The 22,782-nt window shown below is 39.5% G+C and overlaps 2 protein-coding genes across 3 annotated transcripts in view; both read left to right on the top strand.

Moving 5' to 3' along the window:
- Positions 1-361: 361 nt before the first annotated feature.
- Positions 362-8,334, top strand: cops2 (COP9 signalosome subunit 2). Its single transcript, XM_005746849.2, has 13 exons — positions 362-568; positions 1,048-1,161; positions 1,263-1,340; positions 1,430-1,555; positions 1,649-1,738; positions 1,824-1,901; positions 2,186-2,360; positions 2,488-2,666; positions 3,090-3,142; positions 5,442-5,539; positions 5,623-5,705; positions 6,592-6,650; positions 7,731-8,334. Exons 1-13 carry the CDS (start codon positions 515-517, stop codon positions 7,873-7,875), a joined length of 1,332 nt encoding a protein of 443 aa, XP_005746906.1. The 5' UTR covers positions 362-514; the 3' UTR covers positions 7,876-8,334.
- Positions 8,335-8,457: 123 nt separating this feature from the next.
- Positions 8,458-22,782, top strand: part of secisbp2l (SECIS binding protein 2-like) — a 16,221-nt gene continuing 1,896 nt past the window's right edge. Inside the window, exons 1-15 of one of the 2 annotated variants that reach the window (XM_005746850.2) lie at positions 8,458-8,713; positions 11,685-11,887; positions 12,910-13,237; positions 13,356-13,494; positions 14,072-14,295; positions 14,959-14,983; positions 15,140-15,255; positions 15,573-15,683; positions 15,791-15,901; positions 18,067-18,234; positions 18,399-18,540; positions 19,488-19,663; positions 19,745-19,877; positions 19,986-20,148; positions 20,836-21,056. In XM_005746850.2, the coding sequence (XP_005746907.1) occupies positions 8,693-8,713; positions 11,685-11,887; positions 12,910-13,237; positions 13,356-13,494; positions 14,072-14,295; positions 14,959-14,983; positions 15,140-15,255; positions 15,573-15,683; positions 15,791-15,901; positions 18,067-18,234; positions 18,399-18,540; positions 19,488-19,663; positions 19,745-19,877; positions 19,986-20,148; positions 20,836-21,056 (2,281 nt within the window). In that variant the 5' untranslated portion in view covers positions 8,458-8,692. The remainder of the gene's footprint in view (positions 8,714-11,684; positions 11,888-12,909; positions 13,238-13,355; positions 13,495-14,071; positions 14,296-14,958; positions 14,984-15,139; positions 15,256-15,572; positions 15,684-15,790; positions 15,902-18,066; positions 18,235-18,398; positions 18,541-19,487; positions 19,664-19,744; positions 19,878-19,985; positions 20,149-20,835; positions 21,057-22,782) is intronic. The other variant, XM_005746851.2, reaches the window with a different exon arrangement.

Consider the following 22,782-nt stretch of genomic DNA (forward strand, 5'->3'; position numbering starts at 1 on the left):
TTCACAGAGCTAACTGAAATCTAACAAACACAGATAGAATTTAAGTGGATGTTAACTAGCTGAAAAAAAGTACATTATACATTGTACTTATTTGAAAAAAGTACATTTTTTCAAATACTACATTAGTATTAGTACAATGTTAGTGCGCTTAAAGGCCAATTAGATTTTTTTTAATCTAAAATAATAAATTTCATATTCTTAGTGACAAGGTTTGCCTTTGAAATCAAAACACTTCAGTTTAACCATAGTACTTGAGTAAATGTACTTTTCTTCCACTAACAGTAAATCTAGTCAACAAGTCAAAAGCATTGTTATAAAAATTATCTTACTGTCATGTCACGTTATGACGTCCACGTGAAACCTCACGCATCAGTCGTGATCCAACAGCGCCATCTATAGACGGAAGTGTACCCTGCGTCTTACCGCCCCGACCCATCACCTCACTGCTGCAAAACACAGCACAGGCCGGGCTACAGTAGTCTGTCTGTGAATAACAACAAGGAACACCAGCAAGATGTCTGACATGGAAGATGATTTTATGTGCGATGATGAAGAAGATTACGACCTGGTATTTATAAATAAAATTATTCTGCTTGCTTGAATATTGTTAACGTTTGTCCGCTGAGCGCTGACACAAGTCCCGACAGTACATGCTAGCTAATGTTAGCGCTTTAGTTAGCCTGCTGGCTAGCACCAAGTTGACAGCGAACCAACTATGGTTAGCTTCCTAGCTGGCTATCCATAGTTGGTTTTGGCTGATATGCTGCTAACTGATATTAATATACTTTAAACACGTAGTTTAAAGCGTATCCAGCTGTCATTTGGATTTGAACTGCAGTCAGGAAAATCAAGTCAACTGGCTAGCTAGCAAGCATGACAATAGCTAACATTAGCTCATGGTTAATATTAATAGAATATTTTCACAGGCGGTCTGGCATGCTTAGTTTTTGCGTTAACTTGCTGAGAGTTTGTGGTGAACATGTGTTTTATACGTTTGAAGTGACTTTTGCGATTTAAGTTTTTACATTCTTGTATACTTAAACTTAGGAATACTCAGAGGACAGCAATTCAGAGCCAAATGTGGACTTGGAGAACCAGTACTATAACTCCAAAGCCTTGAAGGAAGATGATCCCAAAGCAGCGCTTAGCAGTTTCCAGAAGGTGGAGTCATACGCCAGAACAATAATTTCTTCTCTGTAGCTCTCTATTCAAGTTACTTAAAAATGGAATTTACTAACGTATGTTGACTTTGGTGTGTTCAGGTGCTGGAACTAGAAGGAGAGAAAGGAGAATGGGGGTTCAAAGCACTTAAACAGATGATCAAAATCAATTTTAAGCTGGTATACTTTGTAAAACCTTTCACCATTGTCTTTTACACTTACCCCACAAATTGTTGAGAGGTGGTTTAATGTGTTTCTCAACTCTGTAGACAAACTTTCCAGAGATGATGAACAGGTACAAGCAGCTTCTCACATACATAAGAAGTGCTGTTACCAGAAACTACTCAGAGAAGTCCATCAACTCCATTCTGGACTACATCTCTACCTCCAAACAGGTGTGGATAGACTGTTTGACATGCATATGTTTTGGGGACTTGAAGCGTTTACCGTGTTCAGTGTTTTCTAAAATCTACTTCTCTTGTCACTAGATGGACTTGCTCCAGGAATTCTATGAAACCACACTGGAGGCTTTGAAGGATGCAAAAAATGACAGACTGTGGTTCAAAACTAATACAAAGGTATACAACGATTTCCCACTGATTCCAGGTAGTCTTAAATAATTCTCTAGTAAAATAAATGTTCAGACTTTATTTTTTAATTCAGTTGGGGAAACTGTACTTGGAAAGAGAAGAATATGGGAAACTGCAAAAGATCCTTAGACAACTACACCAGTCCTGTCAGGTAATTTGTTCTGTTAATCTTTATTTTGCAGAATATGGAATATGTGTCTTTGGTTTTATCACAGCATTGTCTTGTAGATCTAATTAAATGCAACGTGGTTGCCCGGTTACTTCAGGCTGAGATAATATCCATTTCTTAATTAAGAGTTCAAATAAGTCTTAATTCACTACTTTTGTTATCATGAAGCTGCTGGTATGTTAGAAGCGTATGTATATTTCACAATAGTAATTATTTAATAAGTGGTTGCTTCTCTTTTTTTTTTTCTTTTTTTTTATGAACTACAGACAGATGATGGCGAGGATGACCTAAAGAAAGGCACGCAGCTGTTGGAGATCTATGCTCTGGAGATCCAAATGTACACAGCACAGAAAAACAACAAGAAATTGAAAGCCTTGTATGAGCAGTCCCTTCATATTAAATCTGCCATTCCTCATCCACTCATAATGGGAGTTATTAGAGGTATGAAGGCGTAGCTCACAGAGCAGTTGCATAGTTTAATGTTCAACTGCTACACTATATATTGTCAAGCTTTTTGCTGCATAACTTGTGGTTTTTGCTTTTTTGTTTTTGTTGTGGTCCTGGCCAGAGTGTGGTGGGAAGATGCATCTGAGGGAGGGTGAATTTGAGAAAGCTCACACAGACTTCTTTGAGGCCTTTAAAAACTACGACGAGTCTGGAAGCCCACGAAGGACGACATGCCTGAAGTATCTGGTCTTAGCAAACATGCTTATGAAGTCTGGAATTAACCCCTTTGACTCTCAAGAGGTGGGAATTAGTTGTTTTATAATTTTTTGTAAGGTTGCTTTCCGTAAATGGTGATAGAGTGTATCTAGTAATATAAACAACACACAGATTAGCTGGTTGCCATATGTTTTTGCAGGGTTTGTTGTTGTTGTTGTTGTTGTTATTTTGAAAAGGCATCCAGTGGATTTTATTCATTAATTTGTAAGTTGAACTGTTTTTACACGAAAAAAAGTGCATATGCAGAATTACTGAAGCATTCATGAAACGTGCAAACTGCTAATATTGTTATCAGATTCATTTGTTTGTATGCATGATCTGAGGCAAGGCTAAATTTTTAAATACTGATCAGTCACAGATTTGTGCGTGTAACATTCGTATGCATTGTTAATGAATGAATAATGTTTTATGCTTAAGCTGCAAATAAGTCCTTTTTTTCCCCCCAAGGCCAAACCATACAAAAATGACCCAGAGATCCTAGCGATGACAAACTTAGTAAGGTAAGCATGCATTCATATTCTATTCACTAATAGTACAGCATGCATCACAAAGTTAGTTAAGCGCACAAATTGTTAAACATAAAAAATAGTGCAGGTGTTGTTTAATCCAAAAAACACCTTTTCCGCTAGTACTTACTCAGATCGACTCAATGCAACTAGACTCTACTCTGTTTTGGTCATTTTCCTTTAGCTGAAAGTCCCTCGATGACATTTGTATGCAACAGGAATACCACAGCAACAGTGATGGTATATATTCTGGTTGGTGTATTGCTTTTTGTCAGACACGGGGACCATGGTGTTGTTTTATTTTTTAGCCTTTTCTCGTGTTGTGGGGTTTCAAAAATGTCTGGTTTGATTTTCATAAACGAGATGCTGTCGCGCCTCATTAAGCGATATCACTGACTAGGCAATCGGTGGCTAGTCTGTTGATGTCACATCTTTGGATTGCCTCAGATCAGTTGGAACCCTGGCTGAATAGGTTTAAAAAAAAAAAAGTACCTGGTACAGGTACTACCACCTAATGGAAAACCCTAAGTCGGTACTAGTTAACAAGGGCTATAAGTTATTACATACAAGTAATAAGAATAATCTAGTCCTGAACGGGTCTTAAAAATGAGTTAAATAGAACATCAGATGAACTACAAAGTATGACATATTATACTGTGTCGTCATTTATTTAACAAAAAATAGGGCAAAATGCAGAAACGGTATGCTGAAAACAAAGCTTTTAAAAAAAAAAGAGGAGTTCATTGTTGATAAAATGACTGCAAGGTGCCCAGGTCACGTGGCACTTTGCAAGGCAAGCTGACCGCCCCCGTGCTTGACAGTTGATATGAGGTGTTTTTCCTGATAGGCTGTGTTTGGTTTTCTTAAAAGGTTGTGCTTTCTGTTATGGTCTCCACCTTAGCCTCCTCTAGCCAAAGGATATTGTTCCATAAGTCTTGTGGTTTGCTCAGATTCACTTTTGCAAACCTAAGCTATGCTGTCATGTTCTTTATAAAGAGAAGATGTTTTATCCTCGCAGATCTTCCAAACAAGCCATACTTGTTCAGTCTTTTCCTCATTATACTGTCATGAACCTTGACATTTAACGTGTTAACTGAGGCCTGTAGAGTCTGAGATCCAGCTCGTGGATGTTTTTTGCAAAATCTCTGAGCATTCCACAGTCTGACCCTGTTGGGATGTTCACTCTTGAAAACACTTGTCTTGAATTTTTTCCACTTGTGAAAACAGTGGTATGGCAGACTTCATATTGTTTGGAAATTGCCTTAGAAACCTTCCCAATATGATGAGCAGCAACACAAAAGATCATTGATGATGCCTTTCCTCCTTGGCATTGTGTTAACACACACCCAAATGCTCCAAACTGCCAAAACATCTGCTTTCATAGAAGTGGTCACACTTGCTAATAATCAGTTAATCAAGCATATTTGATTCACAGCACATGCTCCTACTTACCTTCTGGATTTCTATGGAAATAGTAAGGATGTATTTAGTTTTTCTCAGACATTGCTTCTGCATTTTGATTTAGATTTTGTTAAATAAATAATGACAATGTAGAACGTATTGTTTAGTTCATCTGAGGTGATATTTACCTACCTGATCCTTAGTAGTTGTATTTATCTGCTAAGGGCCAGGTTGTTTTTATTACATAATGATCTCTATGATCACTGTGTGGTTGTTGCTTGCACACTGTCTCCAGCTCCGTCACTAAACCGTGTCTGTAAGGAGAGAACAAGCTTTAACACAAAAAGAAACTTTTAACTGGCAGAGATTGCCATCAGTCCCAGGCACATCATGTATAAAAATCATTTCTCGGAAATCCCACGTTCTATTCAGGTTTACTTAGGGTGTGTGGGTTAATAATTTAAGTTGTGCAATTGCATGCTAGTTGTAATCGTTTTTAATAGCCTGAACAGTGATATATTAACACAATTAGTGGTAGTAGGCTTATTCATAGCAGCTCGCAAAGCAGTAAGAGGATTTTTATACATGATCAGCCCATATTTTTTTTGTCTTCCTGAAACTTTTACTGGTCTTCGGCTTCCTCTTTTACACTCTTTAGTCTGCATGTTTGCATAAACAACAGGCACAATCTTGTGTTCTACGATTAAATTTAAGACTTATTACATAAACAAGAAGCTCGGAATGCACGCTCAAAACTGCAATAAGAATGGTGTTTACATAAAAATGTAACATTTTCGCAATGTGTTTGACAGCTTTCAGGATGAGAGTTTGTGTGTGGGTCACGGGGACACCATAAATACAGTAAAACAACAGTGACTGTTTTCCCTTTCAGCGCCTACCAGAACAATGACATCACTGAATTTGAGAAAATCCTGAAAACAAACCACAGTAACATAATGGACGACCCTTTCATCAGAGAGCACATAGAGGGTGAGTGGTGAACGTGACTTCAGTCCACGTGCTCAGTGAATGAGTTTGAAAAGTGTATCTGATTATGTGATGTTCTGTTGCAGAACTCCTGCGCAATATTAGAACTCAAGTACTTATTAAACTCATCAAACCGTACACAAGAATACACATCCCTTTCATATCAAAGGTAAGACCAAGGGCAATAAAGTTGTCCCATACATTGACTCTGTCTGTAGTCTTTCCTCTTTAGATAACCATTTATGCTCATTTTGAATTTTTTTTAAGACTTTAAATGGGTTCTACTGAAAAGCATTCACTCATATTCAAGACCATAAGGCTGAATGTGGAGTACAGAACAAAGATGGTGTTCAGACAGAATCTCATGTTGAAATGTTGTTGATTCTGGTTATACGTCACATTCTTTATTATCAGTCTAGCAGTCTTCGCTTTCAAAACTGAACACAGTGTATACACTATGGGAAGAAAGGTGTAAATGTGACTCAGGTGTAAAAAAAGCTCCATTACTTTTAGTTTAACATCATTGCCTTGGAATGTGCAGCTGTCATTCCGGCACAGATGAAAGGAGCTGATTTGGTGAGAGGCATACGTTTCTGACTGAAAGGAAAATTTGGTTTCCCTTCCCAGTCTGTCACTGTACTTTCAGTCTTTAAAGATTAATGGAAACAAGTATAACAGAAGTAAATAAAATACTGTTTTGGCATCAACATAACTTTATCCTGATGAAATCAGCATATGGAAGTCAACAGGTATATAATCACATTAATGGATCTCCAGAAAGAAGTACTAAAATAGTATGGTTCTGTGGTATAATATGTAAAAGTGTGAATTCAAACAAAAAAAAGAACTGAAATGTACATTGTAGGTTTATTTCCTCTGTTTATTTCAACCTTGATTAGCAACGTTTGGTTTAAAACAGAAAAGAGAGCTAAAGTGTCTGATTAACTGATAATCTTCACATAAGTAGGGGAATTATTAATAATTCAGAATGTTTAGGTATACTTGTTGGCGTGCATCTGAGTGGATCGGTCTTCACTTCTTCCTTTGTGTTTCAGGAGCTGAACATTGATGTGTGCGACGTGGAGAGTTTGCTGGTGCAGTGCATCTTGGATAAGTAAGCTTCTCACATGTGTGCTGAGAAATTGAGCAGAAAAAAGATCCTTCCTGTAGATAGATGTACTTCCTCATATTTTGCATCCTTTGGCCAATAAGGGAGTAAGGCGGGTATGAATAGACAGTTTCAGTTAGATCTTCAGTTTAATTTACAGTCTTACTGTAACAGTGACCTTACGTAAATGCTTGTGTAAATGACATGCCAAGATGTGAAAACAACACACAGCGTGTTTTTACTTTTAGTCATTTTCTTGTTGTCATCTGCAAGGTTTTGCTACAAGATTGAAAGTATCAGGAAAAGAAAAACCACAGTTATTATTTTCTTTTCCTAAATATGGTTTCAAAAACTGAAATCTTTATGTTTTGCTTCTTTGTCTTCTCAGTTATTCTGCCTTCGAAGGGAGGGCGTATGTAATCGCTTCCCTCTGCTTGTTCCTCTGTTTGTCTATTTGTTAGTAATCTAGTGTCCACAGTTTTCAAGATATCAAATTTTGGGTGATGTTAGATTCCAATAATGAGCTGATTTAATTTAGGTGAGAATCAGGTCAGTTTCAAGTTCAATGTGAAAATCAGTAAAAACGTTATATTACTCACAATTAACAACAATATTGTGGGTCTTGGAGGATATTAGTACCTATGTTGGCTTAAGTATTTGAACCTTGACGGACCTTGTTAGCGCCCCAAGGTCATTGTTGACTTTGGGGGGGGGAAAAAATTCAAGAAACCATATAGGGTAGTCATGACAAGGCATGGAGAGGGCTGTACAAAAAACTGTTTTATTTTTTTCTCATGCGCTACAAAATGTCACAGTGATGCCATAACAGGGTGATGTCATCATATTGTAATAAAAGCAAAAAATTTAGTATAGCCGTTGCTCTTCGGTGGGGAGTTACACTCACTGATTGGTCTTGTGTTCTGTATTTTCTTATGTGTTTTTATTGTATTACATGGTAATGGTATTTTTTAAAAATAAAAATTGCATTTTAGTGCTGCACTTTTTAAAAATTCACTGAACTCCTATATAAAATCAAGTGGAAGTCTTGTAAACACACTGATACTTTTCTTTCCTTTTCCTTCACAGCACAATCCATGGACGAATTGACCAGGTGAACCAACTACTAGAACTGGACTACCAGAAAAGAGGAGGGGCTCGTTACACAGCTTTAGACAAATGGACAAATCAGCTGAACTCCTTGAACCAAGCCATTGTTAGCAAGCTCACATGATGGCCTGTAAAATCAAGAGACAAGGAGAAATGGCATGTTTGAATACATCCATAAAGTTATGCTACTGTGCTCCTTCAAGTTTATCCTCTGAGACAAGAGGCACAGCACAGGCTTTGAGAATGCGTCAATATCAAGAAGACCTCCAGCACTCTTAAGACAGTGTTCAGAGTGTGTTGTTTTGTGCTGATAAAAGGAAATCACTGGCACTTGTTTTTGTTTTCCGTGTTCCTAATTGGCAAATCCTTCCATGTGCAACACAAAGTTGCTTAAGTCGTGAAACAAAACCTCCGAATGTGTATGAAAACCTGTACACAGTATTTTAATGTATGCTGTTGCCTGTTGGTAATAAAGATTTCTCTCAGCACTAAATGAGTTCAGCTGCCTTTGACTAGCTACAAACTTTGTGCTTTGGGAATTTGATCAAGTAGAATTGAATAAATAAAGGTTTTGAAACTGTTAGCATTGAGATTCATGAGCATTTTCTTTCATGTTACTTTGACTTCCCCTTTGAAGATATTTTTGTGCGCTCGTGACGTAAAACGGTTTCCAGTCGCTTGAAACTTTTTGGACCTCAACGGCTTCCGTTCCAGGTGACACCCATTTTCCCCCTGACAGCACTCCGCTCCTCGACACCAGCTACTCTGCTGAGAGCGCAGCTAGCTGACGCAGCAGCAGCAGTTAACGGTGGGGGTCTGCTTAGAAACTGGGTGTGAGTGACTGTTGGTTATTAATATTTACAATGAAGAAATTAAAAATACTTCAATCCTGACGTCCACACTGTGGTCGATGACGGTCTGGCGCGGCGTCGGTGACTGACATGGACGCGAGTGACAACAAGGTACAGTTTATTTCAAATTGGTGTGGGGTTTTTTTGGAGTGTTGCTAACGCTTTAGCCTTTAGAAATTGATAAATAACGTTAGTTTATATCGAGGCCCCAAAAATTCGGATCCTTTTTGCATTGCTCTTAAAGCGATAGTGTAATTCAAATGGCTTCGTTGCGTAAATGAGCTTTTTGGTGTCATTATTCGTACTAAAGCTACAATGAGCTTCGGTGTTTTGTCAAGCGACAGCAATAAAAGCACTCCTCTTATTTGGCTAGGAAGCTAATAGTAAAACGGCTAACGGCATTTAAAGCGTTAAGGGCGATTTTTTTTTAAGGTAGCACACGGTGTGTTTGTTCTCTATTGTTCCAGCATTTTTGTTTCTGGTCATTTTTTTTGTCTTGGGAATATATCTGTGGCAGTACTCCTGTGGTTATGGACAGACTTGCTTAAATGTTAGCACGGCTTGCTAACTAAAGCTAACACCTTTGCTGTTCTTTGAGGGTGCTTGTCATTTTAGTCAGAGCGATAGGTGGGCGCTAGCAGTACTTTTTTTTTAATTAACTGTGTAATTGTGATCGTAATTTCTTCGAGACTTCAGAAAAAGGTTTCAGTCAGGTGGGTATGTTTGCATGAGTGCTGTTGTTATCGGGGAGGCGGAGAGGTTTCATGGATCGTCAGCAGAGGAATGTCTGGTTCTTCTGCATGTCTGTCATTCCTCTGACGCTGTTAGCTATGCAGAAAGTTGACTTTTCTGTTCGGAGGCCTTTGTTGCCAGTCTCTCAAAATAACCTGGCATCAAAATCGCTCCCTCCTGGTGATTTTTCTGGATGAGACAGGTCAAATGCGATCCTTTTTTCTAAGAAAATACATGTGACAATGCTGATGATGTTCCTCTCCTTAATTTATGTGTAACATTCTCGCTGTCCACCCTGGTTTCAGCACACAATCGCATGCTGTTTGCCGGTGTTTGACAGCAGCTGGTGTGAGAATAAATGCTTGCACAAACAAAGGCTTGTGAGATCAGTAGCCCCCCAGTCCATCATCCCCAAGGGATGCACATCTGGGTCTGACCTCATTGCCCTTTTTTTCAATCACAGCTGACGCATTAACCATCTCAAAAACGAGGTTAAATCAAGCTATGAATTCTGACCAGCTATGTCTTCCTTCACATTGTTAGCTGGATTCTCTACTACTGTTCAAAATGCAAGATTCACCCAGAGTGCACACAAGGCCTCCATATTGTGGCTTGGCTGATAATTAGCTTATCCTGTCGTACTGTCCCTACTTTATCCTCTCAAACTTAATCCTGTAACATCATCCTGTCAGCCATAGTATGCAACCGCATACATTTAGACCTACTGCTGTAGTTCTCAACTCTGGGGGAAGTATCGTTCTGGTCATGGACATTGCTACCGTTCTCTGGGGGTCTGAGAGTTTCAGAATCTTTCATTTATGGCTGTGTGATCGTCACCAAACTGGCAGAGCAGGCTCCATTTACCATAACTCTCTTTAGATTTAGATTTAATGAGCTCCATAGGTTACATAAGAAAAGGTGGTAACTACCCACAGACAATAGCAGTGGGAGACAATAGCTGTCTGTGACATCCCCTGGCTGCACTGATACTCCATTCATGCATCCCGACCACAGTTTCACAGAAGTGAGGGGCCATCTTTGTACTCTGAACTCTGTCACCTCTCTTCATCTTTTGCAAAATGGCAACTTAGACCAAGGTCTCAGAGGTGTGTCCGGCTCTTGTAAACAATAAAGGAAAAACTAATGACGCACAAGAGGGGTAGTTATATTTGGTCCGCAGTACTTTACTTAATATTTTGCATTTTGTTAATATTAATCAAATTTATTTCAAATCAAGTCTTTTTTGGGGGGCCTCAGGGCATTAGTGTTTTGCTTATTTTTCACCAGGACCTCTTGTTTGTTTATTTCATCAGACAAGCATTTAAGGAGCATGTAATAAGCTGTAAAGCATCTTTGGTGACATGATATTAAGTAAAGTTTTTGACTTCTACTTTGAATGCAAATTACTTCTAGACAAATGGCAAAGGAAACATTTTGAGGAGAGTTTGGAACTGAACTGTTAACTTATATTTTGCTTAATTTTTTTTAAATTATTGTAACGTTCAAGGCCTCAAACATTATCTTTGAATGTATGATTGCGATTGCCCTAAAAATAAAAATGAATAGACATTCTTAGTTAGGTAACACCCATTATAAATGACATAAATGTGTCATAAAAATATTCCAAACTCCTCTTGGCTTCAGTCGACCATATAAACTGCAAGTGTTCTGTGTATGTCTCCCTTCCAGTTGGGTGTTAAGTCATATCTGATCTCAATGAAGTTTTATGTCCTTGTGTTAAGGCCCTCCTGTTTGTTTGTTTTTGTTTGTTTTGTTTCTTAGCTCTTTAAGACTGTAAACCAACAGAAACTGTATGAGGAAATGTGTGGCATAGTTTATGATTACTACAAAACACATAACACTGGTCAGTCTGCTGGTAGTCAGTGAATTGCACTTTGTCTCTTTTGGATGTTTGCTGCTATAGTATTAATGTTCCTGGGTATAAATTGTCCTCTGTCAGTGTTGTTTTGCAGTGTTTTTAGAATTAAGGTTGTAAAGTGTTTCCATTAGCTAGAATTTTTTTTAACATGAGAGTGATAGCTTATCAATCATCACAAACCTGCCCGGGCAGAGAACATAGAAGGGTTTTCATGATTATATTGTTATGACCTGTTGCTTCATTCTACAGCTATCTCAAGTAGGTGTGGGGTTGCAATAACAGTACAATAATGTTATTCATTGCTCTCTTTAGTTACATGTGTGGAAAATGTGATCAGCTGGCTCAGTGACTAGTTAGAATTTGACAAATAGATCTTAGGTGGAGATATGTTTCCGTCTTCTCATGGAGCCAAATATTGTCTGCCTTTGCTCAGCATCTGTCATTAATCTTTCTTCATTCATCTCTGTGCAGAATGTGAAGCTTTCACCTGAAGTGGAACCGTTCATCCCACAGAAGAAAGGTCTTGACGGATCACTAGTCAGCATGAGTCTTTCTGGCGAGGCAGGTGGAGGAGGGGGCGGAGGCATAGGAGGCAGTGGAGGGGTGGAAAGTACTCCCATTCCAAGCTACCTCATCACCTGCTACCCTTTTGTCCAGGAGAACCAACCCAACAGGTAGTGTTACTCTCCCAAAATGAGGGGACATTTGGGAATGGCTGAAACCCCAACTCTTGTCTCTGAGCTGATGGGACTGGTGGTTCCAGTTCAGGATAATTATGGATTTTTCCAGTGTTGCTAGTGTTGAAATATCGTCCCCCCCTGTAGCATTGTGGGAAGTCTGGTGACTTTTGAACTGCATAAGAACAATCTGCTCTCTTCTAAACTGTTCGCCACTACTTCTATTTTTGGAGTAACTCATTTATTCTTTGTCACTAAAGTCATTGAAAAAAAACACACATTTCATTCCCAATGTTGTGCTTCACAAAACGAGATGCTGATCAGATCCTTGAAACAATGCGCTGATTCTGAACATTGCTCTGTACTGTAAGACAGTTTAATTATGAATGGAAACCTCCATAGCTTTAGAGAGTTTATATCGAGGGGTAATCTGTGTTTCCAGTCCCTCTTTCTTTGTCCTGAGTGATCTGTTATATCCTGCGAACATCCGTTCTTTTGTTTCCTTCCCTACAATTTGAATGCAAGGAAATGCCCACTATAGCAGGCTGGCTGTGAAAATGTCAACTGGATCGTTATCACCATTTGTGTATTTTGTGCATGTACCCTCTTACAAACCAGCATTACATATGATAACCTTTCCATTATAGCCCTCTTATTTTGTAGAGGACATATTAATCAGTTGTCCCAGCAGTGCTACATGTTTAAAAAACACGTTTTAAACACTGGAAACAAATTCCACAAAGTAGAGATGCATTGGTATATAAAACAAATTTCAGTATTTGCCGATATTTAGCTAACATGCAATGTTCTGTGGTGTACTGTATGTTGTTGTTTAGTGTGCTCTGGGAAGGGAGTATTGTTCTGTTTAAGTTGTTACAGAAAATTTTTAGCTGGCTTTAGACAGCTTTCCACAAAAACCCTGTGGTGGAGAAGACATGCTTGATTTTCATGGTTGCGTTTAGTTGAAAGGGTGTAATGTTGGTAATAATCCAACATGTCATTTTTCTGCTGCTCCACAGGCAACATCCCATGTATAATGGAGGAGAGCTGCGCTGGCAGCAGCCTAATCCTACCCCTGGTGGTCCATACCTGGCCTACCCAATCTTGTCTTCTCCCCAGCCGCCTGTCTCTAATGACTACGCTTACTACCAAATCATGCCTGCGCCATGCCCACCTGTGATGGGCTTCTACCAGCCCTTCCCTGGCACCTATCCAGGTCCAGTACAAGCTGGAGTGGTCAGTCCTGTGTCTGCAGATGTCAGTGAAAGACCCATGGCACTGGGGCCAGCATATGGAATGACCAGTCAGCGGGGGAGAGGCATGGTCCGGTCTAATGTTCTCCCAAAGGTGCAGAAGATCAACAGCTTTATTTGGATTTTGTTCTACTGATGTTATTCCACACTAAAACGTTTGCCCCCATTTATCTCTATCAACTTTGTGAGAATGCCCTTTCTTTGTTCTACAGCAACATTTGGGTGTGTGCCAGCCTACAAGAGGTCGTCGGCCTCCAACCAGGAGTGTAGCTGTACAGAAGGAGGTGTGCACCTTAGGGCCGGATGGCAGGACTAAAACCGTAATGTTGGTGGATGCAGCACAGCAGACCGGTACGAATACTGTGGCTATAATTAAAGATATGTTTAATTCCTAGCACTCAGGCTGTATGCAGGATTTATGTAACAATAAACAATGTCAAATAAGAAAGACTTTTAAGTCTGAAGACTGAATAATCTGAGTTCAAATATGATTACGGTCAGTCATGTTCCTTTTTTCCTATCACTTGAAGGAAGCTGATGTTGAACACATTCCAGACTTTGTTAGAGTTAATTGCTTTACGTAACAACAAGACTCTTTCCTGTCAGCGAGGAAGTAGGACACAATACCAGTAAGAGCTGGGTCTAGTCCTACAGGTTGATGTTGGTGATATCTGTGCTTCTAAAAAAAATAAAAACAAAAAAAAGTGGAATGCTGATTTTCTAGTTAGAGAGGTTAACCTTTCGCAGACAAGTATGTCAGCAATATTTCTTTTGCTTGAGTGAGCTAACAAGCCTGTTTAAATAGTTTGACTCCACAGCTGGGATTTTACAACCATATAATAATAAAATGTCACATTGATGGTCGTAGTAAAGTTGACTGAAGTTTTATTACATTTGACGGTCTAAGTTTCCTCTACCTTGTCCTCAGATTTCCCAGGTGAGGTATCAGGGCGTTGTGCTGCCGAGCGAGTAAGTCCTCTGCTGTGGAAAAACCGAACAAAGAGAAGACGGGCTTCCCATCCAGCTGAAAGCTACAACGAGACTGGTGCAAGTGAAGCCGATATAGACAGTGATAGCGGCTACTGTAGCCCCAAACATAACCAGGGAACCGGGGCGATGCAAAGAACAGCAGAGAACGCAGCAGCACCCATGGTATGTTGCCTACTGACAAAGTCCTCCAAAACCAATAAACTTACCTTTGAAATATATATTTTATCAGCAAAGGATATTTTTAACTCTAATCATGTGAAGGATAAAATAAACAAAGCTGTACAGATGTAAGATGGGAAGAGGAAGTTGAATATTTTTAAAGTCACACCGAAAGGTCAGTTACAGTGTATCTAGCTTTAGTAATGTGATATCTGTCAAAATATGTTCTGATGTGTACTTAGAGTGGAACTTAAATGATTGCTTTAGAGCAACACACAGCCTAGAAGCTGCATAAGCCTAAGGACTAATGAGCAAAAGTGATAGGTAGCATGTACATTTTTCATCAAATGTAGCTTAAATTAATTTACAATTTTACAGTAAAGGTGCTGAGGGCACTTTGAATCGGAGGATTTGTTTTTGTTATACTTGGAAAAAGTATAATAAAAGTATAATGTAGTATAAAGTGCCACATTTCCAAATTTCTCTTTTAGTCCATTTTTTCCTTTTCATGTTTGCTATTATAGTTATAATAGAGCCAATTTAAGTACATAGCACAGCTGACACCAATGAGGGAGCTGTACTAAAGTCTTTAAATTTATTTGCCCACGTAGTGAAACACACAAATGGCTCAGCTTTTTTTTGTCCTTTTGTCTGTGTGTGTTATAGGGAGTAGAGGCTGGTGTAATGACTGGTAAGTTTGGTCTAAGATATTTTCTGAGCTCAATTTCGCTTTGTGTTTTATACTGATATCTATTACGTATCCTGTAGTTATTGTATTAAAAAGGATGGAGGTGCTCCTTTTTGTATGAGAAATACTTCTTTCTCCCCCCCCCTTTATATTTACTAGCAGGTACCTGGGTAAATGTAGCATCTCAGGCTACCTCAAAGTCCTGGGTGGACAGAAACGGTCAGTTTCACAGAGCAGATCAGAGGAAGAATCCCGAGCAGAGAAACTTCTCACAGGTAAAATAGATCCCAGTGGAGCAGAGACAGACTTGTTCAGCATAATGTACTTTAAAGAGAAATAATTGTCATGTTTCAAAATTACATAAATCATTAGCATTCTTCTTTTTGTTGTTGCCATTTTTAGATGCCTTGAAATACTGAGTCAGCTATATGTGTGAATTAGTTTATTTTGCTATTTTTGCTCTGGCCTCCTTTCCCAACAAGTTCCCCTCCTTTGATACTAGCTACACAAATAGACCGGGGTTGAGAAACTTGTTGAATACCAGTGGTACCCTGTCTGACTGGTGTGTTCACTCTCTGTTTCTGCCTTTCAGGATTACCACAGTGGGTGTCAAGGGCGTATGCCACTCAACCAGTCGGAACAAAGACATCCGCCAGTAGCAGTCACAGGCACAGACCTCACTCCAGAGCCCCTCTATTTTGAGGTGAGCGAGTGTTATCTGTGAATATCTCAGTACTGTTACCATGACATGTCTTTTTTTTTTTAGAGAATTTGAATTTTGTGCCAAATGGATTTCTGTGGATTTGCTAGGATGAAGACGAGTTTCCAGATCTTGCTTCTGGTGGGGCCGCTCAGCGCAGCAACAAACCAGAATCAACTCCAGCTCAGACACATACGCAACCTAAGCTGCCCAAAAACCTGGTAAGGCAAAACCCCTTTTGAACACAGTTCTCTGTGCCATCATTTGAATATAAGGGCTGTGTATGTGTCCTTCTTATACAGGGAGTGCAGAATTATTAGGCAAATGAGTATTTTGTCCACATCATCCTCTTCATGCATGTTGTCTTACTCCAAGCTGTATAGGCTCGAAAGCCTACTACCAATTAAGCATATTAGGTGATGTGCTTCTCTGTAATGAGAAGGGGTGTGGTCTAATGACATCAACACCCTATATCAGGTGTGCATAATTATTAGGCAACTTCCTTTCCTTTGGCAAAATGGGTCAAAAGAAGGACTTGACAGGCTCAGAAAAGTCAAAAATAGTGAGATATCTTGCAGAGGGATGCAGCAGTCTCAAAATTGCAAAGCTTCTGAAGCGTGATCATCGAACAATCAAGCGTTTCATTCAAAATAGTCAACAGGGTCGCAAGAAGCGTGTGGAAAAACCAAGGCGCAAAATAACTGCCCATGAACTGAGAAAAGTCAAGCGTGCAGCTGCCAAGATGCCACTTGCCACCAGTTTGGCCATATTTCAGAGCTGCAACATCACTGGAGTGCCCAAAAGCACAAGGTGTGCAATACTCAGAGACATGGCCAAGGTAAGAAAGGCTGAAAGACGACCACCACTGAACAAGACACACAAGCTGAAATGTCAAGACTGGGCCAAGAAATATCTCAAGACTGGTTTTTCTAAGGTTTTATGGACTGATGAAATGAGAGTGAGTCTTGATGGGCCCGTGGCTGGATTGGTAAAGGGCAGAGAGCTCCAGTCCGACTCAGACACCAGCAAGGTGGAGGTGGAGTACTGGTTTGGGCTGGTATCATCAAAGATGAGCTTGTGGGGCCTTTTCGGGTTGAGGATGGAGTCAAGCTCAACTCCCAGTCCTACTGCCAGTTTCTGGAAGACACCTTCTTCAAGCAGTGGTACAGGAAGAAGTCTGCATCCTTCAAGAAAAACATGATTTTCATGCAGGACAATGCTCCATCACACGCGTCCAAGTACTCCACAGCGTGGCTGGCAAGAAAGGGTATAAAAGAAGAAAAACTAATGACATGGCCACCTTGTTCACCTGATCTGAACCCCATTGAGAACCTGTGGTCCATCATCAAATGTGAGATTTACAAGGAGGGAAAACAGTACACCTCTCTGAACAGTGTCTGGGAGGCTGTGGTTGCTGCTGCACGCAATGTTGATGGTGAACAGATCAAAACACTGACAGAATCCATGGATGGCAGGCTTTTGAGTGTCCTTGCAAAGAAAGGTGGCTATATTGGTCGCTGATTTGTTTTTGTTTTGTTTTTGAATGTCAGAAATGTATATTTGTGAATGTGGAGATGTTATATTGGTTTCACTGGTTAAAAATAAGGAATTGAAATGGGTATATATTTGTTTTTTGTTAAGTTGCCTAATAATTATGCACAGTAATAGTCACCTGCACACAGATATCCCCCTAAAATAGCTAAAACTGAAAACAAACTAAAAACTACTTCCAAAAACATTCAGCTTTGATATTAATGAGTTTTTTGGCTTCATTGAGAACATGGTTGTTGTTCAATAATAAAATGATTCCTCAAAAAAACAACTTGCCTAATAATTCTGCACTCCCTGTATCAGGCAGTGATACCATCCCTGACACAAAACATGAACAGATGTGCCATTCTATTTTTTCTACATTAATAGTTAAATGTGATTTATATAAGCAATTTATTTTATTTTTTATTTAAAAAAAATAGGAAATGCAAACGTTTTGATATAGATGGATAACTATTACTTCATACTTTGTGTATATAGCAAAGTGTCCAGCAAGATTTCTTTATCTAACTAGTGTCAGTGCACATCACCTCCTTAAATAAGTACAAACATTTGGAGTGTATCCTCCTACTCACCATCACTCAGTTGTGACACAATTATGTCTTTCAGTGTGTAAATGTAGTTGATAATTGAAGTTGTACATGATTGAGGGGAAATTGAGAGTACAGTTAAGATGTACCAAATCAAACACAGGGTGGAAAAATTGTTTTCTGACAGCTGGATATTTTGTTGTTGTTGTCCCCTGATGGTTGTGTATCAATGCAGCCAAATCACCAAATATTGTATTGGGAAATCTTTGCATCTTTGCTAATGTGTGCATCTACTTTCATAACAGCTGGAAAATCTGCCAGAAAACTCCCCTATCAACATTGTACAGACACCCATCCCCATCACCACTTCTGTTCCCAAGAGGGCCAAAAGCCAGAGGAAAAAGGCTCTTGCTGCTGCCTTGGCCACTGCACAGGAATATTCTGAAATCAGCATGGAGCAGAAGAAACTACAGGTATGAACTCTGCTTATGTTCCCTGGGCTGGAACAGGCTGGAACTCACCACTTCATGGCCTTAAAATATTATATTATTATTTTTAGCACACAAACCTGGTATTCTTCAGTTGTAATTAACCTTTTAAAAATTCTATGTACTTTTTGTCTCTTGTCATCTGACAGGAAGCTTTTATCAAAGCAGCAGGGAAAAAGAGCAAAACCTCTGTGGAGCTTGACCTGGGAGACATGCTGGCAGCTTTGGAGAAGCAACAGCAGGCTATGAAAGCCAGGCAACTCACCAATACCAAGCCACTGTCTTTTACAGGTATCGGGAAAGTTAATCATATGTTAAAAAGTGGCTTAAAACCTACAATACAAATTGGAAATAAGGATTTAAGCTAAATCTATCAAAAGTAAGCTCTTTACTTTGAGGCTTGTAGTAGGTTGTGCTCTGTAGATTTGTAGTGATTGTTGCCTAATGCTGCAGAATTTGTGTTGCTGGCTTGGTAACTGTAACTGACTGTTACCTCTGTGTCCAGACAAACCAGGGCTGCACAACTATGGCCAAAATTATATTTACAATTATTTTGTTCAAGAGCATCTCTTAGAAGAAAAAAAAAACCCTTCAGAATGAAGTCAGGACACTGCTTTCACCATTACAGTGTATTCCTGTTGATCTTTCTAAATGAATCTTAGCAGGAAAGTAAGATGAACTCTTTCATTCCATTAATTATACCCACATGATGGATGTGAACATATGCAGCAAAGCATTCAACAGCTATGAGATCCCTTTTATATCCTGTGACGTTTTGCATACAGCACGAGAGGAAAAGTTTTTCTTAAAGCATTTGTTACTGTTCTTAGTGGACATGGATCTTTGGCATTAATTCTACTGCAGTTTTCGGGCAGTTTGCAAGGTAAATCTGAAGTACTCCATTTAACAACTATGTAGCAACTGGCTGCTTTGAGTTACAAGCTCTTTGCCTTCTGCTGTGCATAAAGTGCAGGAAACTTCAAGCTGCACACAGTGGGGAGCAGCTGTGATTGGCATGTGGTCGAAGTTAGGCAGCACTTAATTTGCTTTGCATTTTTTTAATTGGCAGAACATGGAATTTAAATGTTGCCCACCTGCTCATGTTCATGTAATTGCAGGAAGCAAAAATCGTGATCAAGATAAAAATTTGATTTGTCATGCAGCCTTGAACCAAACATCACGACCCCTATGTTCACACACATCTACATAGACTTAGATTTCATTCTCTTTGTCTGCAGTTGGAACAACTACTCCCTTCCACAGCTCAGGCTTTACCAGTGTGCCGTCTATGTTGAGGGGTCATCAGCAGTCGCACTCGACCCCGCATAATGCCTTGGACTCCACTGCACCTCGTATAAAGAGAGGGAAGGAGAGAGAGATCCCCAAAGTCAAACGACCAACAGCCCTCAAGAAGGTTAATAATTTAAGAAAATATATTAAAGTTCTCTTTAAGTACCTTTGTGTTAGACATTATTTTTTCTCTTTGTTTATGTAGATTATTTTGAAGGAACGTGAGGGGAAGAAAGGGAAGCCATGTGCAGAACAAGAGTCATCAAGTCATGACGAACATGGGGATGAGTGTCTACATTTTACTGATGATCTTACGCAAGAGCCTGCTTCTCAGGAAGGTCAGTGTCATTACCAAGAAGTGAAGTAATTCAGTACCCACGCTTTTCTTTTTTTAATCCGTTATAAAGTTCCTCATTCTTATTTGTGGTCTGTTTTTTGTGATCCAGAAAATGGTCTGAGTGTGCCCAGTGATACATCCCTTTCCCCAGCCAGTCAGAACTCTCCTTACAGCATCACCCCAGTGTCCCAAGGTTCTCCTGCCAGCTCGGGTATCGGAAGTCCCATGGCTTCAAATGCCATCACAAAGATCCACAGCCGACGTTTCAGAGAGTAAGTGCTCACTATTACCCCGCGTGAACTGAAAAACTGTGACTATCGAATGGGGCAGACCTTTAGTAAGAAATGCCTGGAATGTCTGCAAAAACCCAGTGTGGTAACAAAACTGGTTAGGAAAGCAAATACTTGCCCCACTCAAAAATCACAGAGCCTCGGCTTGTAAGACGCACACTCTGAATGTTATCGGGTGTACAATAAAGAATTGTAGAGTATGGCACAGATGCCGAGCGCATTGTCCTCTCTCGGCAAAAATGTATGCCAGCGGTCACAAATACAGCATTGTCCCTCTCTGGCCCCTGATGTGGGCCTATTGTGCCAACCCACTCGTCTAGAACAGATTTAGCTTTTAAGTCTTCAAAAGGCCTCTGTAGCCACGCTCCTCCTCTCAGCTATGACCCCCAGGACACTTGTTCCTCAGACCACACCTGTAGAACTTCCAGTAGCAAAGTATAGTAGCATAAGCATTATGAACAAAGAGGCAAACAAAGCTGTCATGAAGAGCTGCATAAACTTTGAAAGTAATTTAAAGCCTTGTAGGACATAAGTCAGTCCCAAGTAGATATCTCCTAGTCCTTTTTTGTTAGCCATAAGACACTCTTCAATTAACTGTTACAATTAAAAAAATGTTTAGCATTTTATTGTCATTTTCATTTTCTTTCTTTCTCCCTCCCTCTTCTGCAGGTACTGTAACCAAGTGCTGAGCAAAGAGATCGATGAGAGCGTGACTTTGCTGCTACAGGAACTGGTTCGCTTCCAGGAGCGAGTCTACCAGAAGGATCCGACCAAGGCTAAATCCAAGCGTCGCCTGGTCATGGGTCTCAGAGAGGTCACCAAGCACATGAAGCTTCATAAGATTAAGTGTGTCATCATCTCTCCCAACTGTGAGAAGATTCAGGCCAAAGGTGATTATTGCAGTACTACCTCCAGCATCAAGCCATATTAGGTCATATTGTCTAAGGTCTGACCAGCTGAGCTGCCAATAGGTTTGAGTTCATATGATTATTTGTTAATATATTTATGTTGCAATTGGAAATCAGTCACATGTTGCAGCTAACAGAGAAATGTCTGTTTTTAAGCACCATTACAGCAGTTTTCATATTTTAGCTCTCCAGCCTGTTTTAATTCACTGTTTGTGGCCTAATAGAGTCATTTTCAGGAACAACAAAAAAATAAATGATAAAAAAAAGCTAAATAAAAAAACTACACTACTTATTTAGCACTAAACAGCTCACACACTGAGCAATGACGAAGCTCAACCAAAAATGGATTCAAGAAGGGGAATGCAGTACCTGTGTTTGCTAGGCCAGTGTGGTTATTTTGTTGCCACGAGATATTAGAGGTACTATTGCATTACCACAAGTAATGTGGTAATGTGTGACCATAAGATCAAATGCACATAACCACATGTTAGTAATGCATGGCCACAAGATATGTCATTTCCTGCTGGCCATACTGGGCAAGCTCTGCAGTTATTATTATATGAAAGCCGGTTTATCTGCTTTAGATTAATTAGATTTTTTGAGATCTAATTAGGGCAGGTTACCATCACTGATTTCTACAACTAATTCAATTCTGATTCACAAGGTCTCGATTTCATTTTATTCTATTCGATTTTGACTCGGACAGTCAGAAAAATCAGAATTATGAGCATTTGTCTTGGACTTGTACTATCTAAACCTTGTAAATTAAAAATATTTAATTCCAAATTATTTGACTATTTCTTTGCAATTAGATCGTTTACACCGAGTTTGTATGTACAAAAGCAGAGCTGACACTTGTTAGACTTAATCAGAGGTGCAAGCATCACAGCAGATGCCTTTGTGTCAGAGTAATTGAGGATAAAACCCAAAAATATGAAGGAGATTTTCCTGGCCAGGCTTTTTATAGCAGATAAGCACCTTGAAAATATTCTGCAGTAGATCGAAAACGGAAGGAAGTGAAGCAGAGCAAAGTTACAGAGGTTTTATTAGAGACACAGCAAAGTGCTTTGTGATTTGGCATAATTTGTAAAAGTTTACATTTCTTCAGTACTGAACAGCAGAAATTAGGCTTTCTTGTCGGGGAGAAAAAAAACCCCAACACTGAACACAAAAGTAGACTTGACCATAAAAAGCAAACAGATCTTTGATGGGAATCTGGTCTTGAAGTCAAGTGAGAGAGAGGAGGAAGTGTGATTGTTATCATGGTGGAAGTAAAATGGCAAAAGTAAGAGGGAATACATGACAATGTTTTTCAAACATGACGCGTAGTAGTTTTGGTTTTCTTCTGCTGCTGGTTCAGTGAATTTTGGTCAGAGAGTAACAAAACGTGCAGTTTGGGAATCTGTGAGATATCGTCTTTCACCACCCGACGGCATGTCCGCGTATGTGCCGTTGTGTGACCGGGGGAGTCTGCACTTTGTGTATACGTTTTTGCGCAGAGTCTGTTTACCTGCTCTTTAATTGTTTGCTGTTTTAGCTATCTGGCGGTTGTTGAAATTGTTTTGTGAGCTTTAAAGATTCTGGTGTTTCTGGCAAAATACATTTATATTTAAAAATCCATGCATTGTACTGTGTGCATATTTTATTTATTTTACCACGGTGTATTAACCCGTGATCGTCACTCATGTCACTGTGGGAGCTCCAAATG

This window comes from Pundamilia nyererei, unplaced genomic scaffold (genome assembly GCF_000239375.1).
Source record: "Pundamilia nyererei isolate P.nyererei 1_Seehausen unplaced genomic scaffold, PunNye1.0 scaffold00184, whole genome shotgun sequence".
Taxonomy (NCBI): Eukaryota; Metazoa; Chordata; class Actinopteri; order Cichliformes; family Cichlidae; genus Pundamilia; species Pundamilia nyererei.

Coding starts and splice junctions, on each gene's coding strand:
- cops2 (XM_005746849.2), top strand. CDS start 515: ATGTCTGACATGGAAGATGATTTTATGTGCGATGATGAAGAAGATTAC. Junction 1,556..1,648: donor ACATCTCTACCTCCAAACAG/GTGTGGATAGAC, acceptor TCTTGTCACTAG/ATGGACTTGCTCCAGGAATT. Junction 2,361..2,487: donor CATAATGGGAGTTATTAGAG/GTATGAAGGCGT, acceptor GGTCCTGGCCAG/AGTGTGGTGGGAAGATGCAT.